This window comes from Fistularia commersonii, chromosome 16 (genome assembly GCF_037954325.1).
Source record: "Fistularia commersonii isolate RoL2024-O1a breed Wild chromosome 16, RoL_Fcom_v1.0, whole genome shotgun sequence".
In the NCBI taxonomy this organism is placed as follows: domain Eukaryota; kingdom Metazoa; phylum Chordata; class Actinopteri; order Syngnathiformes; family Fistulariidae; genus Fistularia; species Fistularia commersonii.
The window spans coordinates 11700579-11723496 of NC_141299.1; the positions used below are offsets into that span (position 1 = coordinate 11700579).

General features: G+C 43.0%; 2 protein-coding genes across 2 annotated transcripts; one reads left to right on the plus strand and one right to left on the minus strand.

Moving 5' to 3' along the window:
• The first annotated feature begins 4214 nt into the window (after nt 1–4214).
• On the plus strand, nt 4215–11525 carry mydgf (myeloid-derived growth factor). Its single transcript, XM_086162450.1, has 6 exons — nt 4215–4433; nt 6568–6618; nt 6976–7037; nt 7160–7241; nt 8872–8944; nt 10038–11525. Exons 1-6 carry the CDS (start codon nt 4272–4274, stop codon nt 10115–10117), a joined length of 510 nt encoding a protein of 169 aa, XP_086018576.1. The 5' UTR covers nt 4215–4271; the 3' UTR covers nt 10118–11525.
• Nucleotides 11249–22275, minus strand: LOC147225941 (uncharacterized). Its single transcript, XM_086162449.1, has 3 exons — nt 20828–22275; nt 15064–16144; nt 11249–11393 (listed from the first exon to the last, which is right to left on the minus strand). Exons 1-2 carry the CDS (start codon nt 21860–21862, stop codon nt 15200–15202), a joined length of 1980 nt encoding a protein of 659 aa, XP_086018575.1. The 5' UTR covers nt 21863–22275; the 3' UTR covers nt 11249–11393; nt 15064–15199.
• Nucleotides 22276–22918: the final 643 nt, after the last annotated feature.

Genomic DNA, 22918 nt, shown 5'->3' on the forward strand with positions numbered 1-22918 from the left:
TTCATGTTTGAATTTTATTCAGAACCATCTCTGGACTATCTCAGGGGTCTGCACATTTTCTTTGTAAACCAATGATGAAGATGTATTTTTCTTTCAGACACATTTCTTCTCCTTCACGTAAGATACACTGTAATAATTCCTGGAAAACTACCACAAAAAGAAACTTGAGAAAGATACAAACATATATTTATTTCCTCTGGGCAGTGGTACAATAACATGTACCCTGCAGGCAAACTGAACTATTTTTCAGTTTGTGGATTGAACATTTTCCTGATTGAGATCATCTCAACATCCATCATCTTCTACTTATCCTGCACTCACACCCAGAGTTGCAGGAAAGCTGGAGTCTATTCCAGCTATCATCGGGCAACAGGCAAGGCTCAACCAGGACCGGTCGCCAGTCGATCCTGAGACAAACAACAGCGCCACCCCTCAATCATACGTCTGGCTAATTTTCCAACTTTTTCCTATTGACCTTCTGCATGTTTTTGGATTGTGAGAGTAAACCAAAGATCCCAAAGGAAACTCACATAGACACGGGGACAACATGTAAACTGTGCACAGAGAGCCCCCCTTGTGGAAATCAAGGCAGGATCCTTCTTGCTGTGAGGCTGAGGCCATCGAAACATATTTCACACAACTAAGACTTTAGACATTATGAAGAGATGCAGGATAGTATGGAAAATAAAGTCCCAGACATAAAACCTAAGCAATCTGTGCTCTCCAAACACATAATTTCACTAGGTTGGATCTCATTTTTACAACCATCCAGGCTCGATTGTCCTGCGTGGCCTCCATCAGAACTCCCCTCAATCTTTGGCCATAAAGATATTGGGCTGACCCACCAATATGAATTTGAGTGCTATGCAGCAGAAGGGCCAAGCCGCTCCAGGTGCTGTTTGCTCAAGACAGGCTAATGTGTTAAGCCTGCTGGGCATGCAGGGTGGACAGAGCCGCCGGTCAGCCCGCCTGAGATGGCGAGGAGGAGAGAAATTCCGCAAACGGTCAGGAAAACCTGTCTACTAACTGCTGACATCAGCAGCCATTGTTATCATGGGCTGAATTTTTGACTGCGCCCAGAGATCTGACTGAATCTCCAAGTCAACAATATGAGAGCCAACAGGCCAGACTACAGTGACAAACAATGGCGGTGGGAGTGTTTATTAGTAATTAAAACTAACCCCTCTCAACTAATGGCAATATTGTCTTTTCTTTTACTCTCAAATAAATTTGAAATTAATTTTACCTTGAGGGGGTTGAAAGTGTTACTTTGGATTAAAACTGCAATTGTATTTTTGCCATCCATAGGCACTGACATTTAAAAACACAATGAAGGTTAATTAATGTTAAAATGTATTTGTGATTATGGCAAGACAATCTAAGGATGGATCTTACTTTGCCCGGACTCATTTAGATCACCAGTAATAGAATAGTCAAGCACTGGAGTCTAGCTATATTTTGTCAAGCTATAATTTGTTTCTATGGCTGCAAATGAGCCTTTGTTGATCCAGAAGTGTTTGTTTGCAGTAAAAAGAGGGAGCTGCCACTGTGAGCCCAGTGGAAATGAAGGAAAATAGATCTCCCCCAAATATTAAACTCCTGAGTGTTTGACATCCTGACACAGGAAACAGGGTTTAGTATTCAAAGTGTGTTCTGAGCGTTTACAGACCATTACACACCTTCTCCTGTCTGAAATAGAAGAAAGTGTTCTTAATGACCACTATACTTTTCCCCTCCGACCTGCTTTGTAAATATCCAAATACTCAACAGGCTGTCTGAATGAATGCATGCTGTCTTTAATCCTGTTATTGAGTTGTTTTTGGGTGAGGAAGCAGAACCGGGCTTGGGAGACTTATGAATTGAGGAGGCGGGGATGATGAAGAGAAGAGATTAGGTTCACCTGAAACCATCCTGTAATTTCTGGTCGGAATGATGTTCGAAAAGCTCACATTGTTTCATTGGTTTCACGAGTGACTGCCAGACTGTGTTTTGGTGTCTCGTGAACATCTGTTCGTCTGTCACACTTCACAAGAATCAAGCTTTATGGCTCCAGAGACATACGGTATGTCAAAAGACAGACAGACACTCACACCCACAAACATGCACACACAGAAAGGTAAGAACAGACAAGTGTGTGGTGTTGTCTGCTGCATTGCAAAATGTTAATTTACTGTGAAAAAAAGAAGGAATACCCGCATAGAGTAGGTGTTATTCAGATGGACAAAATGTTTTACTTGCCTGTCAGTGGACTTGCTGTCTATATTTCGGGGAAATCCTGCTTGAAGACCCTGTTCCCACATACATGTTCTGTAAAGAGGGGGTTGGGGGGTAACATGAACAGTTATTACAAATTAGATTTGAGACTTTAACATTGTTACAGTCAAAAGGTCAAAGTGTTTTTATTATTTATTTCCTTTTAAAATTCTCAATGGCAGACATACTAACTTAGAAAGTCCTCAAATATGAAAATGTAATTGATATTTTAATCATTGAGCATATTCAATATTCACTCATTCACTCTTATTTGATAGACATCACTGAAATATCGCCAGCTATTGTTTCCAGGATTTATCTATTTACAATTTAACCACACTTAATAATATATTCTTTTAAATACATATAATATTTAATTAGAGATTAATGACACGGTTTTGCAGTTTATACATCAAGTAAGAAAGACAAGATAAGATAAGATAAGATAAGATAAGATAAGATAAGATAAGATAAGATAAGATAAGATAAGATAAGATAAGCTAAGATAAGATAGGACATACTTTATTGATCCCCATAGGGGGAAATTCTTTTGTCACTGCAGCACAACAATGACAGTATCAGTAATATGGATATAAATATAAATAGAGAGACAATTAAAATATAGCAAAAGACATCCACAAATAAATAGACAGCATAGTGAACAACACCAAGGATAAGAATAGACAACAGAATGAAATAAAAGAGAGAGCAAAGGTGAGAATAGACAACCAAAACGACAACAATAAGGATAAGAACAGAGACAGAGTGACAATAACAACATTTCCTAGCGAGCATGATGCAAGTGGACACCAACAAGACAACAAAGTCAGGGCATGGCATCTGCAAATGAGTGAAGCAGTGAGGTTTGTGGTAGAACAAATGTACCTCCAGGTGGTCAGTTTTGTGCTGTCCAGACTGCTGTTGTACAGTCTGATGGCCGTGGGCTCAAAGGAGCGTCTGAAGCGTTCAGTTCTGCACCGGGGTGGGATGAGCTGTTGGCTGAATGAGCCCATCATCCACAGCTCATATGGAGACTCTAAACATGAAGGGACATGGGACAGAGATGTCACCTGATTAAATATGTGTGTTAAACGCTTCTAAAATTAAGTTTATCAAGGTTTTGTTCACTCATCCATTGACTATGAATGTGAATGGCTGCATCTACTGTGTTCAGCTTTCACTTCAGTTTGCACATCAGACTCAAGGAATGCTCACTAATACTAATTCATACTAATACTTTTGGACATGCATGCACTATTGGCCCTGTTGTGTTCTATGTTCCACACAACATGGTCAAATAAAACCACATTCAGGTTTTCTTGCTGTTTTAGTGCAGAAGCTGGGCTGTCTGGATGGAGGAGATCGACACCCTGTGTCCATGCGAGGTAATATTGGAATGTGTGGTTTGATATTCAACAAATGAGTATTAAGACTCTTTGCAGTGCTGCATAAGGCATTTCATATCTGTTGTCATTCATATTATTATTTTTTTCTTTACACAAATTCGAAGTATTTTTTTTGAACTATTGAACATGAACAGTATAAACAAATATACATATGTAAAAATAAACATGGCAAGGTTGAATCAAATGTCAATGAAACAACCAGGGATGAGGGAGCAAAGGACATAAGGACATTCATTCTGTATGTGATCAGAAGTTAACAGTGTTAAAGGTTTGTGAGAAATGCTTAATTCTAGACAAAAAAGAAAGTGAAATAAAATAATTAAATAAATAGATAGATAAATAAAATGAAAAATAAATAAATTAATTAAAAAAAAAACTTGCAAGGGGAATAAAAAAGTATATTTAACTTGGTGGTTCACAAGAAATCTAAGACATTAAACTGTATATGTTTTGTTTTTTTGGATTGTTCCATACATTTTAAGGATAATTCGAAGGAATGTCGGATTAGGACGTTTCCTGTTGTGACGTAGGAGTTTGCGTGTGACGTGTTTCACCGTCGACGGGGACGCCTCGGTGCCGCCAGTAGTCCTGCTACACTACTACACGCAAGACATGGGGAGTCCAAATAATTCGGGTTGTGTTCATTTAGCGACCCTTTTCGTTTTGGCGCTGCTCACGGCGTCGGTTCTGACCCAGGCTTCGACCGATAGGACGAAGACGGTGGAGTTTAACGTGAAGCCGGGAGGAGTAGTGCATACTTTCAGTGAAAGCGTCGTAAGTGTTTGCACCTGTTATCGTTGGAATGCAGTCTGATGTGATTTTCAGATAGTAAAAAACAGCTGAGTCAAAGTCGGAAATTAGCTTCAGTCTGTCGAGTCGCAGTGGCTTCCTTAAGTCGCTCCGTTGTTACCAACCACTGGAGTTGGTAATGAATTAAAAATAAACGGTGTAAAAAGTCGAACCTCGTGTGTTTAGGTGGTGTTTGTTGAACAAGAAAGTGCCGAGGGATCTTATTTGATAGCGGAACGAGGTGGCTCGACGAGCAGCCCCATTCTTCCGGGTGGCCGTGACGTCACAGCACTTATTGGCTGACACGTCGCTGGCGGACGCAGCGGCTTCGCTCATTGGCTCAGAGCTCGCAGCGCTGTCACACTGGGGCCTTTCGTTTCACCTTAATAACAGAGGGAAGTTCTCTCTCCCTTCTATTTTATTCACTGTTTTCTTTGCATCCTCAATGACATGTTGAGCTTTTCAACATGCAATGGTCAAGCTTTTCCACCCTCTGTGTCATGGTTGGATGTGTAGGTCATCAGTTCCATCATTCAAAAATTAGAATACATCACCATGCTTGTTTAGCTATGAAGTAGATTTATCACATTGTGTTATTGGCAATGCATTAGTTATCAGTCTTTCCTTAAACTGACCCCTTTCCTGACCCAAGGGATTAGGTTACTACTCTGCGCAAGGGCAGCAGAATTAATCATTCATTGTCTCATTGCTTATCCAGGGCAGGGTTGTGGTGGCAACAGACATAGTAGGTCAAGCCAGGTGTCTCTGTCCCAAGAGGCACATGCAAGCTTTTCCTGAGGGACTGCTCTCAGATGTGATATATCAGCCCTTCTGCATGTTCTGGTCAACCATGGGGTTTCCATCTTGTGGGTGTGTCCCTATTGGGAAGCACTGAGGGGACATCCTTATTAGATGGTCAAAACCACTTCAATATTTCCATTCAGTTCCCCCTTCTCTCAGTTGTGAGCAACATTTGAACCTTCATGAACGTCTTGACTTAAGGCAGTACCTCTCTTTTCCTGCATGGAGACGGTCCACCGGCTTGGTGGGACAGAATCATGGAGTTGCTGACTCCCATCCTCACTGCATCACACTCAGCTTCAAGCCCACGCCTGTGCCGACTGGAAGTCATCAATGATGCAACAAACAGTATCACGTTGTCTTTGAAAAGCATTGAAGTGATCTGCAGATCCCCATGTTAGACACTCCCCATCTCCCATGATGATAGTGAACAGAATCAGCCTTGAGCCCACTGGAAACATGTTTCACATTTTGTTGAGGAGGCGGATACATTTCTTGCAATATTTTTACAGACACCCCACAGTTTGTATAAACAAGCAAGGAATACTGTAAATGTCAGAAGGGTTCATCGGTTTGTTGAATATCTCTTTCCATTGCGTAGCAATGTTCCCGGTCAAGGGCAGCAGACCTCATCCCTTGTAGTTAACAGCATGGGCCAACCCAAGCTGCCCTTTGGGTTTGGCGGGTTTTATGTCCAGCAGGTTTCCCCACCACCTAATCCAACACACCACTAGGTGGTGATCATGTGACAGCTCTGCTCTGCTGAGCGACCGCCCCACATTGTTTGTTTGAGCTGTGCCCTACCGAGCCCTGTAAGGGATCCCACCACCACCACCACCACCACCACCCGCCCTCCAGTCCTGCCTCCATAAGCGTGCCCTCGTCCCCCTTATTCAGTCAAGGTGACTTTGCACCCTCCTGGTGAGACTCATCGGGATGATAATGAATTCTTTCTCTGGCCCCTCACGCTGAACAGTAGTTGACAATAATTTTCATATGAATTCATGAGGTCAAAATCAGATGCTGTGGAGTTGTATTTTCTTAAAGGCACTAAACCTTTAGAGGTAGGTAACAAAAATGAAAGAGTGGTAACTGTTATGAGAGAACATTTTAATGTGAGCGTTTGCATCAAGACTTATGTCAGTAGAATGCCACCATCGTTAAGTGCTGCATTGATTGCAATAATACTGATGCTCTGAATCCCTTGAAATCCTTCAACCTGAAGCAAGACATTGTCATATCGATATCCGGGAAACTGCAAACGCGGTGCTTTTATTTCGTCGTGTGTCAAATGAATATGATTGACTGTCTCTTTCAGCGGGAGTTTGAATGCTCATTCACCTATGCATCTCAAGGAGGAACCAATGAGGTGAGTATGTGTTTTCCCTCCCGAATCAGCGGAGAGCTTTGTGCTGGAGGAACTCTGAGCCACCAGGAGCTGCTTTATTCTGTTTCTATGACGGTGCACATGCATGAATTGGGAAAATAATTTTGTGTCTGAACAAAAAAAAAACTGAGTAGAATCAGCAGAAAAAGAGATGCTGAGTTGTTACTCTAGAGGAGTCAGTCTTCAGTTCATTCCTGGAAGTGTGTGTCTTATTTGGGACACACACAAAGTAAAGGGTCCACTTAAAATGGCTCACAAGTAACTGTAGTGGAAAGTAATTTACATATCTTCTTACCGCTAGTCCAGTGCTTAATTTATTTCTGTTTTTCTACAAAACAGCAATGGTTAATGAGTGTAAGTCTAAGCGACGACGACAAGCTGTTTTCCTGTTCTGTATGGAGGTGAGGCTGATACACGTACATTTGTCCTAATTTTTGTGTCAGTCTAATTATACTTGACCTGAGTATCACATAAATATGTGCAAATAACTTAACAACATCTATTTCTCCTTCATTTTTGCCAGGCCTCAGGGAAAGTCATACCTGTTTTTTACACAATTCAAAGCAGAACTGAAGGGAACCAAAATTGAATATGCCAATGCATATGTAAGTAGAAGTTCATTATGTTTGGATTATTAATGATGATATGTTTCTTTTTCATTTAAAATCAACCCCTCTTACCTCCTCGGTGTTCTCAATACATGACAAAGCTTCCATTCAACTTTTAGTTCTCAGCTTTTCTCCTGCTTTGTGATTCAATTAGAACACAGGGCTTAACTTTTGAGAGGATCTGCTTGGCAGTACCTCAGACGTTTTGATGAAAGACATCCTTAACCCAAAAGTCTTTAGAAAGTATGGAGTCTGCCCACCTTTCGCAAAATCAAAGCAAAGTGCAGTTTTGAACATTTTTGCATAGCCTACTGTAGATATTAAGGAATCCACCTGCTCAGAAACAGAAAGACAGACTCGGGTCTCTGGATTTTTCAGCCGTGTCCTGAATTGTTTTTTTAAGCTGTTTTAACCCAAACTTCCTTTGAAAGGAGCTAATGATGATATCAGGTGCCTTTTAACCACCGTGGGCCTCTTTCTAGAGAACACACCACACAGTGTATCTTCAGGAAGCAAACAGATCAAAATTGGGATGTCTTGAGTGAGATCTAACAAATGCAGAGTAGACTTTTCTTGAGTTTTGGGAATGTCTTGTTGACACATCTTTTTTCCTTGTCTGTGAAACAAACCTCCATGGGTTTAACTGGCCTACTTGTCTGGTTTCAGATAAGCTTAGAGTGTTTTATTTGCCAGGTTCTCATCTTTCACTGTCTGTTATTTGACAAGACAGAGCTATTAGGCTGCTTTGCAGCAAAATCTAAGCAGTGAGTGAAATGTTTGTAAATAAAACACTGGTTCTTGTATACCCTTCTCTCTTTTGCGTGCAAAAGCTTTTCTAAAAGAACCCATAAATTTAGCTGCATTCTTCACAGCGAGGAATGGATCGGAAACAAAAATGTAAACCCCTTGAAACAAGAAGGACTATTGATCCTCCTGTGAGGCTTTGGCAGACAAGACTCTTGTGGTTGGAATTGGAAAAAAGCACAAAATACCACAAATACTGCATTGTGGTTGTAAGGAGGTTAATGTGAAGGGAGACTGCAGCTCATTCTACAATCATGGGTAGAATTTAATTAAGGCATACCTTTTTTTTTTTTGTGACACACCTCCTTTGCCAATACTTACATTTCCATATGATACCATTTATTTTCTCTGGTTTTTCCTTTTTAGATCTCTCCCATGTACCACCATTGACAAAAGAATACAGGCAGAAAAAGAGGGCTGAGACTTTTATTTTCAGCTTTGCACATAATGTTAGATGCAAGGTCGGTGTGGTAACATTTGGAGCGGAGTCACTTAGCAAAGGTCGGCTGTGTCTGAGTAGGTTGCCGGTGAAGTGAAACACACCTTGACACGCCTCCTTTCCCCAGCAAGGACATTCCACTGTCATTAGGGAGAGCATGTGTTTCCTCCTCCTGCTTTGACTCCGTGCCCTGCAAGTAGACAACAAAAATGCCAAACTTTGCTCGGTGACTCGACCAAAATAGTAACCGTCAACACCCCTCAGCAGCATACCCTTGACCTTATGGTTATGCCCTCCTGCTTTCTAGACTCTCACCGTTCTTTGTTTATCTCTCTCGTTTTCTTTTCCCTGTATGCTTCATCACTGCCGCGCGCGCGTTTCCAGTCACAGACGGCGGTGTCGGGGCAAAGCAACGTGCCTTTGAAGCCGGAGGAATTTACTGTAGGAGACTCAACAGGTGAGAAATTGTATTTCTGAGTGCTCCATCAACCCCCTCTTCTCGTTATGTCACTGTCTTGCCTTTCCTCCTCCATCGCATTGTAAGTTTCGTGCTGATTTCCCCCCCTAAAGCATTGGCTGCAGCTGTGAGTGGGTTTGTGTTTGTCCCTGTAGCGCTGTTTGATGTTTTTCGGTTCCTACACATTTCCCCAAAGCGACTACAGTTTCAGACTGCAGCTACCGCGGTTTGCCGAGACGCCTGGAATTCACTGCAGCTTGCCCTTCTCCTCTACTGCAGCTCATGTCGCACTAAAAGACATTCCCATTGTTTAAAGATCATCTCTAGGCTTTTTGGTTCAGTTTAAATCAATGAACAGATCCGACTTAGCAGGTATTTTCATGTCTCGTAGGCCATAGATTCTCCACAAGGGGGAGCTGCTTTGTCACATCCAAGCAAACTATACATTGCAGCTAATGATAAAACATTTAAATGTATTTCTTCTAAGTACATACTACATTTTCTGTCTGTTTTAATGGGGTATTTGACCTTACTTTTGCTTTTTGCTATGAGAAAAACTTGCAAGAAAATGCAACTGTTAAATACAGGGTACTACACATGATGCTTCTTTGGAAGGTCCTTAAGGCATGGGAGCATTTTATTACATAGTTTTTAAAGTGGAGACTGAATATGTTGTCATGATGAACATCCCTTCCTCCTTGGGCTTCAGGAAAATCTCTCTATAAAAAGGATCCCTATTGATAAGAGGAGAGACTCCAGGTACAGTCTAGGTGTGTTCAAGACCCTTAAAAAGTAACAGTAAACCCTATCGAGTGTTGATTATTATGTTCAAATAAATGAAAGCCCCCAGTCAGTTACCCGCCCATAGAATTGTCCTCGGCGTCCATGGTCATACAACACACCGACCAACTGCTTTAGTGCTCCGGTCACTTGTCTTGAACACCAGTTGCCCAGTTGAACCACACGTCTTAAACTGCTACATTTGTGGCCCAGTGGGTTGACGATGCAGACTGTGCTTTCTTTTTTCTATTTCTTTTTTTTTTTTTTTTTAACGGTGGCTATGATTTTCATTCGCTCTCTTCTGTACTTTTAGTCACCCACACGGATGGAAAATTCAACGCTCAACTCTCAAAGCTGACGGTTATCGGACGGACAAGGCATGATGAGCTGTAATTGTTCGGGAGTCTTCCTCTGCGTGGGTCATGTTTGCACAGTGGAGCTAAATAGCCTACTGTGCTATAGCCCAGTGATAAATAATGGATGGGTATGGAGCCTTCCTGTGTAACAACAAAATACGGATGATAAGAATATTGTTGAAACAATTTTTTTGTACATGAATACATTGATTACATGTCATGTAATTAATGTACTGGTACAATTACATTAAAGCTGAGATTTTCTGCTCTGACTGAAAGGACTTTTATAGTTAGTTTCTGAGGCTTTTACAGAGAATAAAGCTGATCTGATCCACTGCAGATATACAATATGTGAATGTGTAGAGGATTGCTGTTTGGGGGTTGTGTGGTATAGAAAGCATATTTAGAGCGGGGAGGGGATTTATCCCTCTTGTGTAATCCTGACGAAAGTGAGTAATCCACAATATCATCGTACGTAGAAACTGTTATACTTTCCTTGCTCTTGCTCTACACTGAGCAGCGATGAAGAAGTCAACCCCTCCCCTTTGTCTTTGCCTCTTTTATACAAACGTTTCAGTCGACCACCCTCGCGATTTTATTTTGTATTTGTGTGTTGGACGAGACAAGGCAGGAACACGGTATTGAGAAAAGACAACATCGCACGACATCAATATATTCCTGTATTTGTGCATTTTGGCTAAGTCTAAATGCTTCTAATCACAGAGTTTGAAAAAGTAATGAGTATTAAAATGGCAGATATGGCCCAAATTAGACTTGACTTGCAAGTAATTCCATAGAAGAACAAATTTAATCTCTTGAATTACTTTTTAATTTAGCATTCTTCTGTTTTGAGTGTGGGATACTTTAGTAACATCCCACTCTGCACGGACCTTTGTGCCGTTACTGAATATAGCAAAACGATGCACCTCAGACCTTTTCAAACCTGTTGATTTCATCCTCCATCAGTGAGGGCATCATTGCCATCACATCAGGTCTCTCCCTCCTCCCTCTTGGTGTCTCTGCACACCTATTCAGTTAGTATGAATGATTTCACCCTCTAACATTGATCCAGCCTTCTCAGATCCACACAGCTGTCCAGAGTTCATTCCGGATAAGAGAATTTTGCCAATTTGTTTTTGTGTCGGGACTGCCCGTGAGGCTCGTACCTTGCATTGTGAATTAGGTGTCTCTCATCTCTTAGAGGTGATCCTCCGGGGTTAAGGAAATGCTCAGCAGAGATGTTTCTGCCCCTTTTATCATAGATGAGGTTTCTCTGGGGTCCCAGCAGGAAATAACCACATCAAATGCAGGTGCTGACCCAGAATAGAAAAAAGAAAGGAAAAAAAAAAACAAGATATTACTTATTTTGTACATGTTTGCTTTTTCTACTACTTGATCCATGATATGTGATGGATGACTCAATAAAGACATGCTGTCGCCGACAATTCAGTGTTTTTGTCTTTTGATGTCAGTCATAATCTCGCTGAACCTCCCACAGCCTCGTTTCAGTGTAAACATAAAGAGGCATTAAATATTCCGAGCTCTATCAAAAGCGGGCCACAGCAATTGTGGCCGGAAGCACTTAAATGCCCGTGTCATGTCTACTCAAAATGACAGCATCGCTAGTGATGGTCTAAATGTTTTCGTCATTGAAACATACTTAGATGCTGTAAAGTGTATGTCCCATATTCCAGCAAGCAGCTGAAACTTCACCAAGCTTTATATTAAACTAGTTAGTACCAGAGTATTCCTTAAACATACTCAATTAGCATGCATTGTCCTTGGATAAATGTTTCCACGAGATAAAGCGCTTCCATTGTTTCTTCTTAATTTCTGAGGGGGAAGAGGCTTTGCAGGGAGGATCTACTAAATCCAGCTGCACATAAGGGAATGTACATAACGCTGATCTTTGTAGGCTTATAGAGATATAGTGTCAGGAGGATTTTCTTCATTTCATGTTGAGCCAAGAGTAAATCAGTGATCCTGATTGACCTGACAACGGCATCATTTGGGCCGAATCCTACGTTACATCAAAAGCAGCATGTTCCATGCAGCAATTTACCAGATAATGCCTATGACAGTAACGACATATAATGTTATGTGTCACAATGTCACATGGATGGCTGGAAAGCCGTTACCATTTTCTCCAGGTACTGTATACAATGTCTGCTTCTCAAGAAGGCTGTTCCACTGAGAAATGAGTCTTTGGCAAAACAAGTCTTTATTTAACATCAAATGTAGAGCTGCCTTTATGTTGTCATTTGAACCTCACACAACAGTCACTGTTTATCATCTGTTACCAGTAGAAATGTTTATTTCCCATTCCCCCGCCTCTAAAGCATGCCATCACAAAAAGTATACACTTGCTGCTGCCAAGAGTGTGAGCATTGCCATGATTACAAACATTTCTTGGTGCACATACTTTTCCATGGACGCTGGTGTTCATCACATAAGCAAACCGATGACAACCACCAGATATTCTGCCACGAAACGCACACTTTCTTAACGTGGTGATTTCCCACGTATAAAAAAAAATCTCTCGGTTTTGGACTAAAATCAGCTTAGAAAAACCAGAGACTGCAATCGAACGTGGTGCAGAAGTTTGGAATTGCGACCTTTTTTCTTTTTTATAACATCAAATAGATTAATCCTGGTAAACCTTGAATAAAAAGAATAATAAACTAGTCTTTTGACCAACCACTAGCAAGATTCCTGTCAAACTCAGCTTTATTTTGTGGTAAACTCGTCAAACTGCCAGGACGCAGATTATTAAAGGTGCTGTGTATAAACTTTGGTTAACTGTAGAATTCACTCATCATTTTTTGTTCCAAACTACTGCCTCAGCATCTTCCATGCAGTATTTTTTAATCACCGGTTGTAAAATCTACCATCTAATGTCAGGCCAGGAATATGCAAAATTTGCTGAAACTTCTATTCATGTGGCGCAAGACAAACATTACACCTCTTCCAGCTCAGGTTTCCAAGTAAGACCATCATAAAACGGCTCCAGCCGCTGCAAACCCAAACATTTAGACCATTTTAAATGTATTTCAGGATGCCTTGTAATTCTCATGTCATCGGCTACTCTTTGAACAGCTTAACAGTTATACGCTGCTACGTCATCCTCTCATATTGGATGGAGGACAGAATGCTTGTTGACCCCCTGTCACCTGTTAGATAACATGAAACTATAAATTGGTGTTACAGGGGTGGACCGGCATAAACCAGTAAATGTGATAAATAAAGAAGAATTTTCAACTTGGGCAGGTCAAAAGAGTTTGATTGGCACACAGTGCCATTCAAACTGAAAGCATTAGGTCTACACTGCTTTTTATAAACGTCTGATTACAAAACTGTTGTAATTAGCATTTTAATATGCCAACATTTACATCTAATTTCCTTTAAAGAGCACCCAGAGCTGCGAACCTAAATGTTCAAGACAAATCAGTAATACTCTCCCTCTCTCTCTCTCTCTCTATATATATATATATATGTATATATACTGCTCAAAAAAATAAAGGGAACACTTGAACAACACAATGTACCTCCAAGTCAATCACACTTCTATGAAATCATAGTGTTCACTCAGGAAGCAACACAGATTCATTTTGACTTGTTTTAAGGACATAACATCAAAGTTGGATCAGCCTGGAGTGTGTTTTTACACTTTAATTTTGAGTGTGATTCCTAATCCAGACCTCCATGGGTTAATACATTTGATTTCCATTGATCATTTTTGTGTCATTTTGTCGTCAGCACATTCAACTGTGTAAAGAGCAAAGTATTTCATAAGAATATTTCATTCATTTAGATCTAGGATGTGTTTTTTAAGTGTTCCCTTTATTTTTTTGAGCAGTGTATTTATATATATACATATATATATATATATATATATATATGAATATGTGTGTGTGGATGTGTGTGTGTTGTGATAAATTCCATGACAAAACAAGTAATTAGACCTCTACCGACGTCCGGAAATGATAGGAAACCACCCAAACTATATTTCCTATGCGTCCACATTTATCATCTGCATTTGTGACACGTAAAAGACATTTGTTAATGTTGTTTTTTTTTTTTTTTTCCTACCATGTTTCTCACGGTAAAACATAAGCATGTCTAGGGGAAGCGGTAAAACTGGGATGATATGTGCTCGTCATCGATTTTTTATATTGACTTCTGTCAGTTAGATCAAATGGGCTCAAGACCAACATTTCAAAGAGAACCGCTTCAGCTGACCTAGATGAACGGACCACCGATTTGCGGTAGTTTATTTACTGAATCAATCTGGATGTTTTCTTTCTTTTTTTTCTTTCCTCTCACACTCGCCTCCTATTTCTCATGACATTTGGAGGGGAACAGATGGAGATTGTGGCCAGGTTGGTCAAGCCGGCAGCAGCAAAGGAGATAGGATTTTTGTAACACCGGGGGCCTGATGAAGGGTACAGCGAACGGCCAGCTGCCCTCGGTTTCCCTGACGAACAACCGGGCGCCGCGCTTGTGACCCCGTCAACTTCAGTTGTTCACCTCTTTTAGCTTCTTTTGTCTCCAGATTCCCTGGCAGATCCAAAGCTGAGTAAAAAGTTGCCTGAGCTGACTTTTACTTAAACTCCTGACAAGAATTACCAAACACAAGCATCGCGGAATAGGGGAATTGACCGCCCGACTCGAAGTGCATATAAGCTCTCTGTTGCTGCTTTGTCTTGCCATCTTGCAATGATTAGCCAAATCCGCCATGTTTCTGTCTAATTAGGTCTTTTCCATTGCGTTTTCGCTGTGGGGGCCTGAGAGATGAGGTGCAAATTGAGCATCTGTACAGGGGCTCTTGTTACCATAGCATTAACCTGCACAGATGTTCCGGTGACCTGTGAACGTTCGGCATATGTTCTCTAGAGGTTTGGTTCTACGCGGGAAGGGAGGTGGGGGGGGACACACACACACACACACACAGAGGAACCAAGATGTAATTCCTGACATACTCACCCCAAGTTGTGTCCGTCCCGTAACCTCGGAAACTGGGTCTCAGCTCAACTTGGCGACGTTTGAATCACTCTCAACTCTTGGCCGGCGCTACGAAAAGGGTTGTGTTCGATCAGCCCCGCCCTCTTACCGCAGCATGTCACACTGTGGTCGAGAGTAGCCTTCTTTTCTCGGGGTACGGAGGAGCTTTCCGCGGCGGTTTGATCGTGTTTGTCGTTTCTGAGAGTTTGTGATGAGGGTAGGGCGGAGGTTTGCGGCCTCTGCGGCTTCGTGCGGCAGGTGCTTTGACTGTGGCTCCGGGATCGGAGCGAACTTGCGAAGGTCTTTGGATCGGTCCCGCTGAGGACGAGCGCCTCCCTCCTTCGGCGCTGGGAACAGTCTGAGTTTCTGAGTCGGCGGGTGGGCAGCTGGCAGATGGATGCCGGATCAGCGGCGGATTCGGCGGACTAGTAAACGGGTGGTCGCTTTGTGAAGTCTCGGTGACGACAGAAGGGCTGTGGGAGTCCTGTTGGCAACGGTTGGGAGACAAAGGGGAGGCAGGGCTGATCACGATGGAGGAACAGACTCCAGGTGAGTGAGGCTGAGAACTCGGGCTACTCGGCGGATGGAGGTTCACGGTGAGCGGGGAGAGCCCCGGAGTGGGAGGCCGAACAGGGATGCTTCTTTTGGGAGATAACGTGATGTCCTGTACCGTATGGGTTTGAACTTGAGGCTGGTTGTTGCTCCTCGCCGATGGAGCAGATGCGGCGAGATGACCGGAGCAGAGCGACGGGCCTCTCTGCCTGGGAGAGCAGGTGAAAGCGCAGGACAGCTGAAGAGTTTGAGATTGTTCCGAAAACCCGGAGGGGACCGGGCACAGCAGAGTGTTAGGTGGAGATCGACTCCTGGTGCGACGATCCCTCCTGAGGGTTCCCGAGGTTCCTGGCCGGACATCGGGCACGGAGGGCCTCTGACGGGCGATACCGGCTTTTACCACACCGGAGCAAGAACCGTATGTAGAGTTGGAGTTTTCGCCTCCGACGGTTCGCTGCTGTTCCTCGTTCAAATCGAGCGAAGAGGTCAGATAGTCGATCTGCTGCACCACCTGGAAAACCGACAGAGCGATGGATGAATGCCTAAAATCTACTTTGTCTTATTCTTTCGGGCGAAGCAACCTCTATACCCTCTTCTCACATATCGAATAACTTAATGTCCTCCGTCACTGCACCCATAAATGGAAAATACCTGAAATACAGGTATGAGAGTTTCACTACGATATCTTAATACATAGACAGACAGTTCTACTGAACCTCGACTGCAAGTAGTGTCAAATCCGGGGTCTGGGGTTCAAAACCATCTCATGTCGAATGATTAATACCAGTACTGGATTCAGGATTTTCATTTAGTTTAATCAAAAGCTGCAATTTCACATTTTCACACCTAGACAGTCGCAGGACGAGATATTTCTTTGCCTGTGAACGTTATCGTTGCGGTAAACATTGATGGTTACAGATGTGTACACGCAGCGTTTTTTTTTAAAACCAGAACCAGAAGCGCACTAGCCGCCAGCTCATGATGGTCTCAGCCTGCATTTTGGAAGGTAATTAAAAAAAAAAAAAACTCCTCGGAGAGACGAAGGCAAAACCTTTAATTATGCGTCAGCTTCTGTGGCCTTTCTGGCTATCAGGGTGTCCCGAGAAGGCATTTTTCCACAATGGCCCAAACTCAACGGGCTCACACAGTAAAACAACAGCACTGTTGCAGCTGTCGAAATGACAGAGTTTGGGTTTTCTCGAGCGGGTATTTGCAATTTCTGTCATTTGTCGGTAATCCCCTGCAGAAGATAAGATTGTTGTTGTAAGAGATTTGTTTATTTGACTTTTTCCTCTGCTTTCTCCAAACAGAATCAGGGGAGGTTCAGTGAATGAAAGGAAAATAATATAAAAAAAAAAAATGATCACATTAGCCTTTAAATGGAAGTGATATGAAGATGCTGTCCGTAGATAGGGGGAATTTGAGGAGTTTTTCTGCTTCTGTTTTCTGTTAGATGTTAAAGTCCAAACTGAATTATTGCTCTCGGACAGACATTTTTCATGCGTTTGGTCGATTCTGTAATTTAATCAAACACGGAGCGCCTTGGCTTATTATAACAGTGTAACTAACCCCAAATGTGTCACACAAATGAGAACACATCAAAGTATATGAGAATGAGTATATATGTATATGGATGCATGCATCACAGTGAATTTTGTGGCACACATACACAAACATTGACAATGATGGAGCCCGGCGAGATTGAAGAAAATTACACCGGGGAAAATGTTTGACCTATCCACCTGCTCTATGTGCAAAGATAAAATCCCAGCCGCCGCCGGAACAGATGAATTATTGTTTTGTTCTCCATGTTCAACAACATCCTCGTCGATGTCAAGAGATGACCTGCTTTTATTTCTTTTTTTCGCTGCAGCTTTATGGGCGAGGCTTTCGGTATCACTTTGAAGTACAGCGCGTATCCGCACATCCAGTGACTCTGGGCAGGTACTGCTTGTTAATGTCAGGAATCACAGGAGATAAAAGAGAAAAAGGCCCTATTTTTCTGCTGCCGCTCCCATGAGGATTTATTAAAAACAATGATTTTTGACCCCTCAGGTCTTCATTTATTGCTGACTAGCGACAAGAGAAGTTAGTTGTGCAGCTCAGGTACATAAGTTTCTGTTAGAAGTACTATGTGAGAGAATTAGCAACCTGTCAAATTTGACCGCATGCCATACTCCAGAGGTAGCTTCATTTCCCCCAATTTTCTTTTTCTCAACGAGTTAATGCATTCTACTTTCACATCCGACGTCAACCGCGGCAAATTGCCGAGGAAATTGGCGTGGTCTCCCTCGGTGCATTTCAGATTTCCTGTGAACCAGTGCAACTGGCCACTCTGCAGCCAGTAAAGTAAGTTACTGACCGGATGCTGCCACCAAAGAGTGGTGGAGGTTAAAGGAAGAAAAAAAAACAAAACAAGCATATGTTCTTTTTTTTTATCAACAAAATCTTTGACTGTTTTATATTCTTTTTTTTTTAAGTAAATAAACTGTCAAAGTCCCTCAATCCAGCTGTTTTTGCCTCAGTGGCTAATGGCTGGTGCTCTTATTGACGCCACCACACCACAATATACGAGGAATGAAATAAAAATAATATAAAACTTTACACAGGGGCAGATTCTTTTTATTGCCAATAATGAATGCGCGCACACAAATGCGATATTTTTTAATCTAACCATTGAGTCAATATTTGTCAAGATATTTATGTTACTTAATCTTCCTCAAAGAGACAGTTCACCACGCAATCACATACAAGCAATAAAAAAAAAAAAAGAAAACCATATTTTCCCCTTGCCGGTAATGATTTTTATTTTGTTTAGATGATTTTGCTGTGAGGTTGTGAGCTGCTGAAGTGTAAGGAGTTACTTATGTTGCTCTCAAATCACCACAGAATTACACTAGAGACCTCGACGGAGGATTGTCTTAATCACCAGCCCTCAGTTTCTGGAAGGAGGCACGGAAAAAACGAGCGCAAGTACTTTTTTTTTCCTATTCAATTTTCTCCTTTTCATTTTTTTTTTTTTTTTTTAAGAAGACAATTGAAGCTAAAAACCTGCGGGAGCAAAATTTGACAAGAGAGACTACTGTAAAAAGGTTTTTGTCGCTGTAATTCCTCTGAATCGTCAAAACAAGCCACTGTTTTTGTTGCTTGTATAAATTTTTGCAAGAAAAATTTGTCTTTTGCTAATCTTTTTTTCTCTGTCACGGGATGAGAGCTGTTGTGCCAAATTGATTTTAGGAAGCTGTGAAATAATGTCTACAGAACTGTCTCAGAAAATTAGAATATTGTGATAAAGTTCTTTATCTTCGTCAATAGGATTAAAAAAACAAAAAAATACTTTTCATGATATTCTAATGTTTTGAGATAGGATTTTTGAGTTTTTTTTAAGATGTTAGCCATAATCAGCAATATCAAAATAATAAAAGGCTTGCAATATTTCAGTTGATTTGTAATGAATCCAGAATGTGTGACATTTTTGTTTTTGTAATTGCATTACAGAAAAAAAAAGAACTTTATCACAACATTTTAATTTTCTGAAACAGTCCTGTATATATATTATTTTGCACTCAAGTGATAAGGTTTTATCAAAGCAATATATAATGACGTACAAAAATCGCCATTGTCCAATAGATTTGTCCAACACTACTCAGCCAAACTGTAAATTAAAATCAAATAGCACAAATTTACCGGAACCGAACAACTCCAACTAAAACATCGAGTGAGGGAGGGACATCTGACAAAACAAGGCTTTCTTGTGTGTATGTAAGGATATTCTATTTAATGGTATATAAATACTCATTTTAGAGAGTTCAATCTTAATCTATTTGCGTCTTAGGGAATCTTCGTTAAATATTTTAAAGGCATACATGTCTTGTGCTGTCTTGCAAAAAATCTTGCAAGCCAAAGTTTGAGGAAGTGAAGTTGGAAAAAAACAACAAAAAAAACAAAACAAAACCCAACCCAGCTTCGACCGTAATACAATTAAAGTACTTTCGCCTCGAATTAATTTAACTTTGTTGTTGATTTGTTTTATCGTGCAACGATCCCATCAAAACGCCGCACCTTCCCTCCCTTCAAGCTGTGTGAGAAACAGCAGTTTCACAAAGATGGAAATAATGATTTAGCCTGCCTCAAATTGTTACGTTCTAACATTGACGGACTATTAAATCAAACAGAGGATTACGGTTCATGCAACAGAATCATAAAACAGCCCTTTGAAATAAATATGTGACCAAAGTCTCCTCTGTTCTTTTGATCTGTCATCTATGTTGTGAAAATTTGGGGGATTTTCTATTGCAGAGTGTGTGTGTGTGTCCCCCCCCATCCTCCCTTCCTATTGTACAGACTCTTACATGCTCTTTTATCAGAGTTACATTCACTACCCGGATCCAACCACCTCACTCCCTTAGGTTTTCCTCAGGTCCCCGACCCTCACGGACGCCGATCGAATTCCAGACGGAGAGATTTCCGTGTGACTTTTTGCTTGATGTGGAATACAAGCCAGAGACATAAATGGATTATGAAAATCGCCGGACATTATCCAGCTGCGCCCAAAGCGGCATCTGTCCACGAGGAGGAAGAGCAAGGGTGGTGGGTGGGTGGGTGGGGGGTATGAGTGGACAGAAAGGGGGTGTAAAGGAGAGGAAAGACAGAACAAATGCAGGGAGGGAGGCTGCTGCTTTTGCCTAATGTCACGCAGAATCACATCCCAGAACTCTGAAAGCGTCAGGCAAATGAAGCATAACTATTGTCTCATTCACCTCACTGTGAAAATGCACGCATGGCCCGGCGGCAAGCGTTATGTATGTTTAGAGACAAATGACCGTCGGGGAGTCGGAGAAAGAATTTTTAGACCTTTGCACGAATTCACGTGACTCTGCCGCTGACTTTTTCATGCATATTTAATTCTGTTAAAGAAATACATTTCCGCCACCGCATCGTCATAAAGCGCGCGAGCCCTCCGGCATTTTATCGTGAACATTTCCTACACGGGGAAAATGACTACAACCTGAATGCACAGAGGATGATTAAGGATGTTCTTATTCTAAGCGGGTCAGTATCCGTCTATTTTAGTCCTGGGGAGAAATTGGAGGATCAGTCGACGGCTGATTAAACATGAATCAGACGCTAAACAGTTTAGTTCTTGGTAATTGCGTGCTGGAGTTGGACAGAATCAACAAAGAGCAATCTTTACCTCTTTCATTTCCTGGTGAACATCCCTCAGTGCTGCAACAACTTGTTCAAGGTTATCCACGACTCGTTTTATCTGGTTTCGAACCACTTTTCTGCTGCAGCCTGCCTCCTTCCTCGCCAGTCTCCCCTCACCGTTCGGTCCGGGCTGGACCCAGGTCATGTTCTGGCCCAGGATTGGGATGGGCTTCGAGCTCGGTCTCAGCTTCGCGGGTCCTACTAGAGTTGTGCTAAAGTCCGGGCCTCTCGGGGGGATCTCTGTAGAAAAGATGAGGCCGTTTAAGGGGCTGTTAAACCCTTCCACAGGTGGCTCCCTTGTTGCTGTCAGATCTCTTTGGCTCTGGGAGTTCCTGCTGATGTAGCTGAAGCTGGATCTGAACCCATGCTGCCCGTCTATTAGTCCCTGAGTGTTTGAGCTCAGCCAGCTGGATGAATGGAGGTCTCTCTGGTGAATTGTATGGCTGGTGTAGTCCCACACTTTCCCCCTCTCGCCCTCCGCGCGCACGACCGCAGGCTCCTCGGCGAGCGCGGAGGTTTCGGGGACGGCGGGGGGTCCCACGAGAGGCCCGTATTTCCCGGTGCCGTCCGGGTGAGGGTGACCGATGCTCGGCGCGCCGATTTGACGGCCGGCGACGGTGCGCTTGTCGTCGTCGTCCGGACTCCGGGTACGGGAGGCCGGGTCCGGCTTGGACCGACCGGCTTGGCTCTCCTCCCTCTGTTTGCCCAGACTCCCCGGCAGGATGTGGTGTCCCCTCAGCACCATCGGCAGCATCCTCGCCATCCCCATGCCGTTACATCGAAGTTCGGCCTTCTTCGACTTGTCCTTTCCCTGAATGGAGAAGATCCCGATCCCTTTGGTTCTCTCGCAAGGGGCGAGGCTGTTGAGCTCATCGGGGTTGGGTTTCTGCGGTCCGTTCAGCCCCAGGTCGGGGTTGTGGTGGGGCTTCAGGGTGTTGCGCAGCCACGGGATGAAGTGCGGAGTGTGAGGCTTGAAGCCTTTCTGCTCCCCAGACACCGGCGCCCTACTGTCAGAGAACATGGTGACGGACGATGTCCGGCAGCCTCACAGTAAAAAAGGAGCACATGAGGACCAGGAGGAATCCCGAGGTGGCGAGAGCTTCCTCCTCCTTTTCCACGAATCTGCTCCTTTCTTTGCCATCAACATCAACTTTATCTCCCGGATCTTCACTCCCTTCTCCCCTTCCTCTTCCCTCTCCTCATCTGCCTCCAAAACTTTTATCTGCTTTCTTTCCCCTTCCACTCATATCCAGCCCACCCACTCCCCTTTTCCTGCTTTCTGATTTAATCACCCTGCCTTTTCCCTCTCCTGCTCCTGCCTCCCCTCCCACTATTAGCTGCGATGTAGTGCTCTTGAGCCCCTCACCCTCTCACTGGGCCTCTCCTTCGTCTTCTCCCTCTGCTTGCTTGCGTCTCACTGGCTCGGTGGTAGCGGAGGCTTCCTGTCTCCACATCTCTCTCTCTCTCTCCCTCGCTCTCTTCCTGTCCCCCTCCCGCACTGCGCTGCGCTGCCTCCTATCCTCGCTATTTTTTTTCCTCCCACTCCCTCTCACAGCTCTAACTCCCTTTCTCCATCCCCCCCTCCTCACTCCCCCCCCCCCCCTATCTCTTTTCCCCGTTACTCTCCGCCGTCATCTGAGAATCCCTTATTGTCTCCTGTCATTGCAGCTCTGTCATGCTCTCCTCTCATTCCTCTCATTTTTTTTTTTTTGTCCCCACCGCGAACCCCCACCCCGAGAGAAGAACTTCAATCAAGATGCCCGCGTTATTAATCCCCTGTTAGCCAACGTAGTGCCCGCGTGATTCCCTCCGACTCCGTTCTCATCTGATTACTCCGTCCCCGGCTCGTCCCCTCACAATTAAAGGCTGCTTTGGACGCCAGAGGTTAAAGTACTACGGCGGCAGAAAAGGATGGAGGACGACTAGTAGGGCGGCGAGTAATTGCGACCCACAAGATCAGAGATCAGCGGTTTGACAGAAACTATAAGCTGTCCAGCTGCAAACAACAGGCTGTCCAACGACAAGGCTTTTCCGAGCTTATTTCGACTGTCAGCATAGTGTCACGTTACATCCCGCT

What these genes read in the sequence shown, in the direction of transcription:
- mydgf (XM_086162450.1), top strand. Translation starts at nt 4,272, where the DNA reads ATGGGGAGTCCAAATAATTCGGGTTGTGTTCATTTAGCGACCCTTTTC. An exon ending in CTCAAGGAGGAACCAATGAG is followed by an intron (nt 6,619 to 6,975) that starts GTGAGTATGTGT and finishes TCTACAAAACAG; the next exon opens with CAATGGTTAATGAGTGTAAG. An exon ending in TACTGTAGGAGACTCAACAG is followed by an intron (nt 8,945 to 10,037) that starts GTGAGAAATTGT and finishes CTGTACTTTTAG; the next exon opens with TCACCCACACGGATGGAAAA.
- LOC147225941 (XM_086162449.1), bottom strand. Translation starts at nt 21,862, where the DNA reads ATGTTCTCTGACAGTAGGGCGCCGGTGTCTGGGGAGCAGAAAGGCTTC. An exon ending in TTCACCAGGAAATGAAAGAG is followed by an intron (nt 16,145 to 20,827) that starts GTAAAGATTGCT and finishes TCGGTTTTCCAG; the next exon opens with GTGGTGCAGCAGATCGACTA.